This window comes from Epinephelus moara, chromosome 11 (genome assembly GCF_006386435.1).
Source record: "Epinephelus moara isolate mb chromosome 11, YSFRI_EMoa_1.0, whole genome shotgun sequence".
NCBI lineage: Eukaryota > Metazoa > Chordata > Actinopteri > Perciformes > Serranidae > Epinephelus > Epinephelus moara.
This window is the reverse complement of record NC_065516.1, coordinates 11,992,096-12,006,783: the sequence shown is the minus strand read 5'-3', so window position 1 is coordinate 12,006,783 and position 14,688 is coordinate 11,992,096. Positions and strand designations below refer to the sequence as shown.

The window sequence follows — 14,688 nt, the reverse complement described above, 5'->3', positions numbered from 1 at the left end:
TCCTTCTCTTCCTTTCTCCAGGAAGCCTGTCTGCGTTGCTGCGGTCTAAATGGGGCCCGCTGAAGGAGGCAACAATCATCTTCTACACCAGACAGATCCTGGAGGGGCTCCGATACCTGCACGAGAACCAGATCGTTCACCGAGATATCAAGGTACAAGGAAGAACTCCGAACATTGTACAATCATCCGGGAACTGTAACTTCACTGTGGATTAATAGTAAACAGCTGCTGTTTGTCCTCAGGGTGATAATGTATTGGTGAACACCTACAGTGGAGTCTTGAAGATCTCAGACTTTGGTACCTCTAAGCGGTTGGCAGGTGTCAACCCCTGCACAGAGACATTCACCGGTAACTTTGTCTTCTTCTACAATAAATTATATTGCTGTCCTGCAAATATTTGGTACACATAAATATAAATTTGTTTTGTTTTTGTAATTGGCATGACCCCAAAGCCCCATAATACATTCTTAACCTAGAGGGACACTAGAGAGCGCACAACTCCGCAAAGGCCAAATGCCCCATCTCACAATGTTAAGAAAGTGATAAACAGTTCGGGTATCCACCCTGGGAATCAGATCTGTTCCCAAAGGTAATTAAAGATAAAGTTAAAAAGTTCAAGTTCTTAATTTTACATATGCAGAGTAATGGTAACGAGGTTTATTCTCAGGTTCTTTCCTTGCCTGGGTCCAGACCTTTGAATCTGCCCATTCCATTAAGTTCAAGTTGACTGGTAGAAGATTGCAACAGGGTAAAAAAACAAGTTCTGCCTGATATCAGGCAAGCAATTTCCAACAATACTCATACATATGTATAAAAAAAATTAAGAGTAAAAATGACACAAAAATAAGACAACTCAGAAGCTGATGTATAGTAATATAGTCCTGGGGTAGTAGACTGGTGTACAGTAGTGCAGTCATGTAGTAATTATATATGCGTAACGAGAACCAGTTATGAACACGCAAGAACAGGATGTAGACATAAATATACACACTGTTCAGATTTTTTAGCTTGTCAACAGGTAGTAAATTAAATATATATGTAATGTATACTGCCATATATACAAAGATGCAACCAGATACTTTTAAGTTCCCATAAAATAAATACTAATGTTATTTATCAGGTATGTCTTGCACTGATCATCACCTGTAGGGCTAGGCCCGTGTCTGGCCAACCAATGATTTGTAGGTGTTTTTAATGGTATATATTTCAATGGAGTTTGTGACCTCCTGAAAACCAATAAAAGGAAATGTTGACTTATCCTGCACTTGGGGCGTATACAAATTTTGAGTCCAGTGAAGTCCAGCCTAACCTAGGTTGCCACAGCTTCATCGTGGGGATGAGCCTGCATCTCTAATATGCAGAATTATATAGCACTCTGCTAGCTGTTTCATGGAAACTTTAGATAAACGTAAATGACTTTCAGCAAGATGTTCCTTTAATCTGGATTTCATGGGCTCTTTTTTGTAAAGTCCTCATGAATCATGGGGCTCCAACAGTTTTACAGTGGAAATGTTTTCTCCTGAGGAACTTCCAGGTGTGTACATCTGGTAAATCTGTGATTTTCAGACAAATTACGAAATCTATTTTCCTATGATTGCAAAAATAACACTGTATACCACATAAAGCTAATACAAAATAATAAACTGCTTCAGTAATGACTTCGAGAGGAAGACACTGCACACATGACAGGACAGCATTCAGTCTGGACTGCATAAATGGTGTCATAGAAATGTTGCAGTCTATGAGTGTAAATATCAAATGACCCTCAAAATGTCAAGAGCCACTATCAGCCTCTATGGAAACACTCTGACACACGTGTGCGTGCGTGTGTATGAACATACACACTCATTGACCATCTGGTCTCCTCCAGCAGCCAGCGAGGTGAGTAATTAGATTAGCTAATCAAGCAGAGGCAGAAGGGTGTTTACCTTTCATTAGCAGGTATATATGTGTGTGTGCATGTGTGTGCGTGTGTGCGTGTGTGTGTGTGTGTGTGTTTGTGTGTGTGTGTGCGTATGTCCTTATCTGTCTCTCCCTCTGACTCCATCTTTTTATAGCTCTCTCAGTCTCTCTGTGTTTACATCAGCATTTAGAGCAGACCGCAAATGCCAGATCTGCTCAGAATGACTGACGACAGACAAAATACTCAGAGACAGAACAAAACATAATTAACAAATTCATCTGAACTCAGTGTTTAGGGACTAAAATAACTTTAATATCATACCTTCAGTCCTTAAAATTAGCTATAATGTTGAATTTTTCTTTTCAGCTGCATGCAATGCCACTTTGCCCAAATGTCTGCATCTCAAAAGCAAATCATAAGTACGTCTGTGTTCAAATGCGAACAGTGATGGGAATAACGGCGTTATAAATAACGGCGTTACTAACGGCACTACTTTTTTCAGTAACGACTAATCAAAAAAGTTACTGTCTCCCCCGTTATAACGCCGTTATGGTTACTCACAATAAAATGCGCCGTTACTCGGCTTTACTTCAGTTCACTGAAGCGGCTTTCACTCAGACCAGCTCCTTCTCAGCGGAGCTTTAAAGTGTTTCTTCTTTGGTGAGGGCAGGTGAGGGGGAAGCATAAGTGATGATGATTGGCTTAGGGAGAGGAAAATTTCATCATAAACCAATCAGAGGCAGAGTAGGGCGGGTATTCACAAGCAGGTTTGTCAGGTCCGCGACTTTAGGCTTGTGTTTTTGTAAAGTCGCTTACAAATATTGGTAGTCGTCACGGGTTGTGGTTTTTTGGACTTGTTTCCAAAGTGGAGTTGCTTATTTGGGCTTGCTCTCTAAACGTCGCCTTTCTCTCTATATATCCGTCTAATAAGTTATTCAAACGCATGATAGTATCTCGGACTGCAGGATGTTTCCACAGCCGCACTCCCTCTCCCTCACACACACGCACGCACAACAATGGAGTGTAGTGTAGATAAGTGTACAATGTATAATAATAATGATTTATTCTATTAAGTGTCAATTTCATTCATTTAACATATTCAATGTTGAGTTTCATTACAGTTCCATTAAGGGGGCTGTCCAAGCAATTTGACATATTTGAGCATTTAATAAAAAATAGTAACGCTATAGTTACTTTTCCAGGTAGCCTAATTAATTACTTTTACAGTGCAGTAACCCAGTTACTAACTCAGTTACTTTTTGGGGAAAGTAACTAGTAACTATAACTAATTACTTTTTTAAAGTAACGTTCCCAACACTGAATGCGAACCATGAACACACTAATTTTGGATTCTTTTCTTTTGTAACAAGACCTCCTTTGAAGTAAAATCTGGGTTTGTAACAAACTTTCATTAAAGCTCCAGCCGTGTGTCCAGAAACGTTCATTTCAAATTCTCAGCTTCAGTTTGTCAGTCACTTTATTGACAGTAATGCTAAATGACTTGATTATCTCTCCTTATCTTTTAGACACTGTTGTTCCAGGTTACCATCTGCCTCTCTGTCTGCAGGTACCCTGCAATACATGGCTCCAGAAATCATTGATAAGGGCCCTCGAGGGTACGGGGCCCCGGCTGACATCTGGTCCCTGGGATGCACCATTATAGAAATGGCCACTGGGAAACCGCCCTTTCATGAGCTGGGAGAACCGCAGGCGGCCATGTTTAAGGTTTGTATTCCATCTTTGTATTTGCCTTTAAATGAGGCTTTGCACATGTTAACTGAAGACATATTTACAATAGAAGCTGAAAACACTGGAGAAAAGTGGATCAAGGTTTTGATTTCTTTCATTCCTTAAACAAATTTCTAGGCCTTGATACTTTCATGTAGGTGTGGTTTTCTGTTACAGGTCGGCATGTTTAAGATCCACCCCGAGATCCCTGAGTCCTTGTCATTGGAGGCCAAGTCGTTCATCTTGCGCTGCTTTGAGCCGGACCCTCACAAGAGAGCCATCACCTCAGATCTCCTCAGAGACACTTTCGTCAGACACAACACCAAGGGCAAGAAGAGCAAGATTGCCTTCAAACCATCAGGTTAACGCACACACACAAGCAGTGACAAATAATAAAAGATACAAGTTAGACAGCTCACAACAGGCCGCACATGAAAGCCACTGCCACAACAATGGTAAGCAGCTCAGGAGCAAGGGATTTGCTCCCTTTTCCCCTAAATGTAGCTCAGTAAGAAGTTGTTAATTGAAGTAAGGGCTTAAGAACATTATTTGCACAGAAGTAAAGAACAACAACATTAAGACCTGCTGGATGAGATCTGGAGTGGGATTCCTGATGAATTCATTGAATGAAGCAATTAGAAACTGGAGGTGAATGGTGTGGAGGGGTGGAAGATGGTTGCATTAATCAGGCACTGAAACGACAGCTGATAGCCTCAGAGAAGTTTACAGATTTTAAAGCATGACAGCAACGATATGATTGGTTTAGGGGGGATCGTGGCAAAATCTAAGTGGTTCAAGTGTAAAGTGTGATTGACATGGATGTGGGAAAAAGAAAAATCTGAATGTGTAGAGCAAAGGCCTTTGCACACTAATGCACTATTCGGACGGGATTAGTTTTACATGGGCACGTGGGGTAATGTCACTTTACCACAGGACGTCGGTAATATTAATGGCCAATTCGCACGGGATAAGAAATATCAGTACAACTACCACAAGTGGGAGGGGTAAATCCATCCACGCACCGCCGTCCTCTCCTGTCGTCATGTGTGTATGACGTTGCTTCCTGTGCGTACCACACTTGAACACACTTGAATCGTGTTCGTCGTAGGCCCACAGTACCTGAGGTTTCACACGGACTTGTCTGACTGTGAAGTGCAAAACTAAGTGCTTCGTCAAGAGCCTCCATGCTTGAAAATCCACGAAATACCACTTGTAAACAGGATATGACGAAGTATCTACACACATATTTACTGCTGGTCTATTCGCACGAAATTAGTATCACCTGAGGTAATTGTCCGGAACCCTTTTACAGAAGGTAAAAGTGGCGGTAATCTTTACTGACATTGTGCGGTAATGATTACTGACATGGCACATTCGGACGGGACTAAAATCTCTGGTAATTATTACTTTACCCCACCGACCTATGTAAAACTAATCCCATCCAAATAGGGCTTAAGTCAGTATTTTTTGATTGTTTAATCCGTTATCCGATAAAAACTGTTCCAGAAACCTTGTTCACTGAGTCTGATGCATTTTGTTGTTCTGTTGGTTGCAAAAATTAGCAATATGAGACAAAATGTAAAGACAATTTTACTCCCTTCCCTCCCTGTCTGTACACACTCAGCCCGAGTCTTATATAAATAATATTGTGTGACTATGAAATTGCACGCTGCTCTAACCATCATCATTGCTATTAGGCATTTCTGAAAAGTCTAACGTTACCTTCTCTTTGTCGTGAAAGATTAAAGAATGACTTTGATTCCATTGGTTCGACATTTACTTCCTGGCCTGCTGTCCACCTGCTTCTTGGTCACACAACTCGTCAAAGGCTTTTGACGGATGTGAAAAAGCGCCGGAACTCAAACCTGTTTGGAAAACTTTAATGATGGACAGAAGTTTTGAGTCGGTTTGTCAATATGATTGACATATCCTGAGGCAGTGTGTAGTTTTAAAAGTGCAGCGATTTTGGATGAAAAATACAGACTTGGTGTGCAGAGTCCTTATGCATGAGAAAAGGTAATTCATGTCTCAAGACTTACATATGTTCCCTCCTTACTTTCCAGACTACATCCACAATGTTTCGCTGCCGGTGCAGTTGCAGTGCGAGGCTACCGGGAGCAGCAGCAGTGAACATGGTTCTGTGAGCCCAGACTGCGATTCCAAACACGACGTTTTCTTCCAGAAGAAGAAAAGCTCTGGCTCTGAGAACCTGCTCAAACCTCCCAACTCCAACTACCTGAGGTGTGTACGTGTGTTTCTTCAATTTTATAGATTTTACAGGACTTTGAGATCCAAATTCAAAGATGGGTTTCAGATTTCTTAAACATCTTGGACTTGCTTTGTCTCAGCTGCTACTGCTTTTCTGAAGTTGCATATAAAACCTTTTTTACTTACACCAACCGTGACGTCATCCTGGCACATGCAACTTGGATGGCATCTGAAAAGCCTCTTTTGAGGAGTCATACTTTTTCTGAATGCAAAAATAACGTGTTAAAGCTATGTGTTACTGCAGACAAAATCCTGCTGGGACGGTGCAGATCATGTGACGAGATGTAAATGAATGTGCGTGTGCGTGTGTGTGTGTGTTTTAGTGGCAGGTGGCCTGATTGAGCCCACAGTGTGCTCCGCTGCCTTTTACAATACTGATATAATGAGGTCTGATCATTTTATGAGCTGCAGCTGGCGGCTGAGCACACACACGCACATCTGCGCGGGCTCAGACACACGTGTGTGCGTACATACGTGCACGACCTGCAGCGCTGACTCATGCTGCTTCTGCACTTTCCTGGGCACACATAGTAGCCAGGAGAGGCTTGTATCTGTAAATAAACTGGACAGTGTGTCACGCTGTTGTAAATCAGCTGTGTGCTTTATGTGTTATTTTATATTGCAGTGAGATTACTCTCTATGCGTGTGTGTGTGTGTGTGTGTGTTGCAGTGTTCCAGATGAGGGTTCGGTGTCGGAGGACCGCAGTGCCCCCCCCTCCCCTGACGACAGGGATAGCGGTCTATTCCTGCTGAAGAAGGACAGCGAGAGACGGGCCATTCTGTTCAAGGTCCTCAATGAGGACCAGGCAAAGGTCATCTCTAACGTGAGGGAGAACTATATCCAGGTGTGTTTGTGTGTTTGTGACAAAGGTTTACTGCTTACAAGGATTTATCCACACCAGGAGCAGGAATTACAAAACAAATCCTTTAAAAATGTAATGAAGTCGGTAGATAAATCAGTAAATAGTCTTTTTTTCTATGCATAAGAGTAGAGCATTTCTGACATTGCTAACTCCAAGTGGTGATACCAAAAAAAATAAAAATCTTATCATATTCATCATTTTATTGTTGAGAAGGTCGATGCAGAGCTTAAATTACAAGCCAAAATTTCCAGGTCACAGTGTACGCTTGTGAACCGCATCTCGTTGCCGTCGCCATCAAAGACAACAAGTTTAAGTACCACACTGAGGTTAAGGTTTTTGGCTCAGAATATGAGAAAAGGATAACGGCCTTTTTTACCATCTTTATCAAGAGTGTCTCTCCATTGGTTTGGTGCTACAGTATTTACATTGAATCATTCAGCATAACGTTTGCCAACCTTTGTTATCTCTGCGATTACAGATAAGTTAATGAAGCTAAGCTCCAGAAGTTAACGTTAGTTTTACTAGAGCCCTTTGGACAACAGCTAACAATGATGTACGATCACCAAAGTACAAAACTAGAACAAAATAGGCTAATGAACTCCCAGCAAACAAGGTGACATGATAAACAACACAGCTAGGAGCTAACGTTAGGCTAACTTTAGCTAACGTTAGCTAGAGATGTTAAAGATAACTTTATATTTCTTTCCAGCAAAGTGACAATATGTTGCCTCAAACACAATGTTGACTTACCTTAAAACAGACATCATTGTTAATCTTATTCACGTTGAGTTGATGTTGTGGTCTAACGTTACCGCACAACTTTATCCAAAGGAGACACTTTTCTCGGGTGAGATGTGGTTTAAAGTGTAAAAAATACACCTCGTCGCCCAGCCTCTCCCTGACCATTTTTAAACTTCAAATCTTAGAAAAAGCTCATAAAACCGAACAAAACTGACTTTCTGTAATGCATTTCAATGAACGTCCAGGCAGAGAATGTCTGAGAGTATGGGAATGGCTATACGCACTGTGATTGGCTCATCGCATTTGAGGGCAGGACTCAGCCATAGGTCAACTGGAATTATTTGAGAGATGCTATAATCTGCAACTATTTTTTCTCCATTGCATCAAACATTAGAAAATTTGCAGAAACACAGTAACATAGGACTTTGTTCAAGTACATAAGGTCACATCTATTAAGGCATGAATTCAGTACACTCCACTTGCATTATGAAGTGTAAAACTTTCAATCGCAGGACATTTTAATGTACATCTTAGGTAAGAAGAGTCTGCATAGGCCTTGTTCACAGCAGGCTGTGTTTCATTAGTGGTTCAACATGCCCTTTTTGACTTGCCCTCACTGGAATCCCTGCCGCCATCTAAAGTGTCCTTCCATTTGTCTGAAAAACTGAAGTTAACTTGTGGAGATTAACGCTTGGAGGGCTAAAGGGGCAAGTCAACAATGATGATCTCTCCGGAGGTGTATATCAACCACAGTGCATTGCAGTTATGCATTTAATGCAAGAAAATACATCCATGGTGAGGTGGCAGTATGTGTATAGATTTGCTCCTCTATTCGTTTCTTAAGGAAATCTCAGATAGCTTGATATTTTACTAAAAAAAATGTCGTAAAACTAATTGCAGTGAATATTTAGTTAGATAGTTGTACTGTTCTGTTTTGACTTCTTTATTTCAAATATTATCTGTAATCACACAGAAAATGTGCTGTTTTAACAGATATAAAGCTGTAGCAATTATAGTTACAGATAATCATGATACAAACTTTTGCATGGTGCTCCTTTCCTTTTCTCAATCTAAAATTGTACAAAACTAAAATAATACACTGATCTTGCTTTAAAAGTTGAAAAGCATGTTTCATCTTCAACTTCATACCTTTTGGAGATCAGTTCATCTTCTACTTAACCATTCACAGTAAAGGAAATGTTGACCAGGGGTGCCCAAACTTTTGCATGCCACTGTAGATCACAAACAGAGATGTCTGAATCTAAAACTGATGCAGCATATCAGCTTCCTGTCGATGTATTGCAATTATCCCCACAAGCCACCTTCACCCCACTGGAAGGAGTCTGCAGGTATATCTGATGATTAGCAAAAAGATCTGTGATAGTTGGGCTGAAAGTGAACAAAGGAAGCTGCGTTCCATTTAAATCCCCCGCTCCTCCCCTGCCCGATTTCCCCCTGCTCTCCAAGTGGCCTCCATACGACATATGCTGTTACTTCATACCAATTTCTGTGGGCAAGTAAATGAAGCTACTGATGAAACTCAGAGTTCAAATTGTCGTGGTTGGAAAAGCACAGGTGAAACTGATAACATTAACAACTGCTCAGTTTAATTAAGTGTCACAGTGAGCTATTCTAGTGACCCAGCATGCACAACATCAGGGTCTCCCCTCAGTGGAATGCAGTTATATTTAATAATATTAAATACACCTGTGCTTTTTCTGCTGTGACGTGTCAAATGTCTGCTGTGGAAAAAGGTCTCAGGCTGTCTGCCATAGCTTCTTTTCTACCACTTGGGGGCGCCATGTCATATATTTTAAAATACTACACATAACAGCTCTGATGACACATTTTCATTCAAAAGGCTTTAAATTTGTAGTCTTTGTGGAACTCTATGCTTGATGTGCAGTGTCTTTCATTTTGGTTTTTAACCACATTTTAAACCCATTCAGTCCCATAAATCTTTCCCACTGATAGACTTTACATTTGGTCTGATTTTTGTTTTCTACATAGGGCAGTGAAGAGCTTCAGCTGTCTGTCGAACACATCAAGCAGATCATCTGCATCCTACGAGACTTCATCCATTCCCCAGAGAGGCGCGTCATGGCCGCCACCATCTCCAAGCTCAAACTGGACCTGGACTTCGACTCCACCTCCATCAACCAGATACAGTTGGTGCTCTTTGGCTTCCAGGACTCGGTCAGCACACACACACACACACACACACACACACACAGCAGTTCATTTAGTACTGTATATGCGACCTGTTATACAAGGGATTTGTCCCTTTTAAAATGATGTTGGCACTTAACAAAGCAGCAGCTTGACGCAGCAATGGCAGACATGACATAATGTTAAATGACACATGCTAGCAATTGTAGGCTGATACAAATAGCTGATATGAGTTTATGTAATTAAAAACAACACTGGTAAACATGTTACATTTTCACAGTGATAAGGCAATATTTCAGGAATAGTTGTGGACAGAAACCATGTTGAATTTTGTTCTGGTTTTATAGCAGAAATGAACGTGCAGTGTTTTAAAACATCAAGTAATCAGTCATTATTAAGTGTCATTGTAAAGTTCCTGATTTGTTCATCCAATCCACAATTCTTTTAACTCATCAGCATTTTGTATCAATTTGAAAATATTCAAATATAGGCCGCAGTATGAACCAGACCTGGCAGAATGGTCCAGCTTCATCCAAAATGATGCAGAGGAAATTGTAGGAAAAATGTCTTACATCTTTAATTTTTGATATCAGCCAAAAAATGTGTCTAAGTTCTGAAGTACATCCGTTTTTATACAGTGAAGCTAAATGGACTCATCCAGACATGTCAATTTGGTTCTTAGAGTGTGTAATTACAGATCATCTTTGGTCTGAATATCTGTCTTTGTGCTGTCTGTGTGTGTGTGTGTGTGTGTGTGTGTGTGATGTTCTCAGGTGAACAAAGTCCTGAGGAACCATCACATCAAACCCCATTGGATGTTTGCGATGGATAACATCATCCGCCGAGCTGTGCAGGCTGCCATCACCATCCTCATACCAGGTCAGAAGCCTGAGTTTTTAGTGCCATCTAGTGGACACGTGTGACTTTCTGTCCTTTATTTGCATGTTTGCAATACAATTACTACTTAATATTCATATTATGCCACAAGAACTTAGCTTACAGCTCCACATGTGCCTCTGACAGAGCTGCAGACCCACTTTGGCCCAGCGTCAGAGTGTGAGGGAGCAGAGAAGGAAGATGAAGTGGACGAAGAGGAGTTTGGTCCCGTCTTAGTGCCTCACACCGACGACCCCGGGACGACTGCTGATCCCGCCCACCTCGCCGCAAGCACGCTAAACTCTGGCCACTCACAGGAGCATCAACGCTCGCATCATCAACTGGGTGCCCAGCTGGGGCGACTCAAACAGGAGACCAACAGGTACATGCAAGCACACACACGTAAACGCTATTTTATGTCTTATCCTTTATTGTTCATGTTTACTTTAAAGCAACACAATGGAGGATTGTGCTTTTTACCTCACAGGGTCCCCCTATAGACGAAAAACGGTATTGTCTGTTACAACTGTCGCAAAAATCTTTCTGCGCGTGCATTTGTTTACAAGCCAACGATACCGGTGAACTTCCTGAAGCTGGCCATGTAATGCACGATCATCATATCTTAAGAACAAGTAAAGTAGCCTTATAGCATTTTGTACATACATGATTAGGCCGACTGCTTTATTTATTTATATTTATTTATTCATTTTCAAAACTCAGAAATGAGCTGCTCTCTGCATGTCAGGGCTGACCTCCTCCTCACAGGGCACGCGCGCACACACACACACACACACACAGACTCAACAGAGTGAAGTCAGACAACAGCAGAGAGGCCACGGTGCAGATGAAAGGAATATAACTTCAAGATTTCTCTAGTTAACGACAGCTACTGCAATAAAACCTCTGCCAGCCAAGCCAATACTTTATCAATACATGTGATCAGCATGTAGAAAGGAGGAAAGCGTCGTTACGCCCAACCTGCTTGTAAGGGTAATCGCTTTTCCAAGTCTTTCATCCCCTCTGCTGTCCGATTGTTAAACACATCCTTATGAATTGTATTGTGTGTATTGTGCATTGGGTACTGTGTACCTCTATGTATTTTATCATCCAGTGCCGGTATTGACTATTTTTAATGAACATATTTATTGGTGTTTTTTTTTTTGTTTTTTCCCCCCACATTTTAATGTTATTCATCATGGCGACTAACAGAATTTGCACACAGCTGTCAATTGTCTTTCTATGTTCTATGTGTTGTGTGTGTGTTGTTGTGTGAGCTGTCAAATGAAATTGCCCTGTAAGGGATTAATAAAGTTGTCTTGAATTTTGAATCTTGAAAGCCATATTTCAGTCTGCTCTGTCCGCAGTCTCTCATTCACTGCTATTATGATTTCCGATCGCGGTCGACACAAGCACATCGCGCTAGCTAAAATGAAAGCTGTCTGTATGTAGGCTAACACTACAGACAGTGAGTCTCCTTAGTAGAGGGGGGACAGCAGTAACAGTGCCAGGTCACCATCGGTCAGGCATCCCTCCTCCTCTTACAGCTCTCGCCAGCATGTGAAAGCTGGGCCAATATTAATCCTTGCTCGAGCTCTTGTTTTATCGCTCTCCCGTTTTCTTTTCTTCGTCTCCTCGGACAACACCTTCACCTTCTTCCTTTTCTTTGTGGCTTCAGCTATGACAACCACGTCTAACTTAGTTCACCTCGGTTCGGCTACGCTACTCTAAAGAGAGGAGGGGGATATGACGAGAGGGGGATATGACGTATGCCGTAAAGCAGCCAAATTTTGTAGTCTTTTTTTGTGTCCGGGTTCCTACCTGAGCCCCGAAACTGCATAGTGCCAGTGCAAGTGAAACAGACGCTCTCAAGCAATGACGGAGGTGTCATCCAACTTATTGTGAGTTGATGTAGCAATGACGGAGGTGTCATCCAACTTATTGTGAGTTGATGTACCATCACAAGGATCTTGGATATATATTTTGAGCGCTCAAAAACTCCATTGTGTTGCTTTAAATTATTTTTTTTGTTTTTTTGTTTGTTTGTTTTTTTAATTGTTTTCTTTTCTGTTCTTATGTATTTATATTATTTTGCAATTTATTATTATTACTATTCTATTTATTAGATCTTTTTAAACTTATTTTTATTATAACTATTACTATCTTTCTTTCTCTCTCTGTATAGGGGTATGTTTATTTACTTGTCCGGAAGTTGGCCATGAAAACCTAAAAATGTCAGTAAACAAAAATATGGGAAAAATACTTAGCTACACATTAAGCTAAAGATGTGTGAAACAATCAAAAACAAAGTCAGTTAAGTGGGATAGTCCTCTTTTTTCCGTATGATGTGGTTCACATGTGGTGAGGGAGTGCCATTCAGAGATTTCAACATGAGCAGTACTTAACGGCACTCGCACACACGCATCCACATGCTCACACACAAACACACACACACCCACACATAGAAATGGAAAAAGTGCTGCGGGCACATCATGTGAATGGAGGGCAAGATGATGGAATTCCACTCGTATTGATCATGTGACAGGAAGCGGAGGAGATGGAAAGAATGTGCACCTTCAAGCACAGACACCCACCCATGATGATGACGAATGCAAAAGCTGCAGGGCTGATAGATGTTTGTCACTAGATCCCGCAGGGTGATGACACACAGCACAGGCCAGAGCAGGAGAAGTAAAAGTGGAAAACCTCAGCAGCAAGACCTCATGGGATCTTTAAAATATTTACCACAGATTTAATATGTTACTATTAATTATGAAAAACTGAACTAACTGAATGTATATTGTATTATTATAAAGCAGATGAGAACATAAGGCCAGTGTTGACATTTGAGAATACGTTACAAAGATTCTGATTTAAAATCATTTGACTGATCTGTTTAATACACAAAGTGGCCCATCATGAGTTAGAAACAGGCCCCGACAAGTTACTTTCGTTACACTTAGTTTTAGATTCCAACTAAAACATGATGATGTGGGAGAGGCAGCCTTTGGAGAAAGTCTTCGCTGAAATTTACGATGTAACTGTGATTAAAGGATTAATTAACTGCAACACTCCTTTTGTCATTTACTTCCTGGAATTTCCCTGTAGCTTTTATGTTGGCGGGACTAGATATATACTAAAGCAGAGAATAAGTGAAGATAAATATGCCAGCAATGAGGAGTATCGCGTGGTCATTCAATGTTGAACTACACCCCCACGAGAGTTGACACTGGGAAGGAGACTGACTTAGATCTCTATCTTTAAGGTGAACATACCTGTTTTTGAAAAGGGTTTGTAGAGGTGTTTTTTCCTCAACTTTTTTTGCTTCGTTTAGGTTGGAGCATCATATTCTTTTGTACTAAAATTAATTTGCAGTCTCGCCTTGCTCTTGGCTTACAGCCATACACCTGTAGCTCATATGTGTCTGTGATAGTTTTTTTTATCTCAGAACCCTGATGAGGGCTTTAAACTGAAATTCAGTTGGTGTCAGCCATGCGTTACAAAACATTTGTGATGACGCTCAGGGTCCACAAGTACCTTGGATCTTTTTTTCTTGTTTGGCCATAGCTCATGACCATAGGTGAGGGTTGGGACGTAGATGGGCAAGTAAATCGAAAGCTTTGCCTTCAGGCTCAGCTCTCTCTTCAAAATGACAGTCCAGCGCAGCGCCCACATCACTGCAGAAGCCGCACCAAACCGCCAATCCATCTCACGTTCCATTCTGAACTCATTCGTGAAACCGAGATACTTGAACTCCCTCGCTTGGGGCAGTAACTCTCTCCCAACTCAGAGTTATTAATGCGCTGGAATCTCAAAATAATTAAGTATATTAAGTCATTATTTTGAGAAAGCTTCTCCTTATTTCACGATATCTTACTATAAAATGACAAAAACTCTGTGTGTGTGTGTGTCTGTTGTAACAAAAAGTGAGACATCGCTGCTTTCCCCTTGGGATAGTGACCTAAAAAGCATTTGCGGATTTAGTAAGACATCTCTACTTCTACTGCCAGGATTGTGGCTACTCAGACAGGGTATTTTAAGCTGAAACGTGTCATTTTTTCCTAACCATCTTACTATATAATGATGAAAACTCTGTCTGTGTGTGGGTGTGTCTGTGTGTCTGTTCCATGTTTTTCTCCTCAC

General features: G+C 41.1%; 1 protein-coding gene across 2 annotated transcripts in view; it reads left to right on the top strand.

The window, feature by feature from the left end:
- The window catches only part of map3k15 (mitogen-activated protein kinase kinase kinase 15), a 36,523-nt gene that overhangs the window by 15,508 nt on the left and 6,327 nt on the right, over positions 1–14,688 (top strand). For both annotated transcript variants that reach the window (XM_050056615.1, XM_050056614.1), the window contains 9 exons: positions 22–152; positions 243–348; positions 3,471–3,628; positions 3,809–3,992; positions 5,695–5,872; positions 6,570–6,744; positions 9,514–9,699; positions 10,446–10,551; positions 10,696–10,930. In XM_050056615.1, the coding sequence (XP_049912572.1) occupies positions 22–152; positions 243–348; positions 3,471–3,628; positions 3,809–3,992; positions 5,695–5,872; positions 6,570–6,744; positions 9,514–9,699; positions 10,446–10,551; positions 10,696–10,930 (1,459 nt within the window). The remainder of the gene's footprint in view (positions 1–21; positions 153–242; positions 349–3,470; positions 3,629–3,808; positions 3,993–5,694; positions 5,873–6,569; positions 6,745–9,513; positions 9,700–10,445; positions 10,552–10,695; positions 10,931–14,688) is intronic.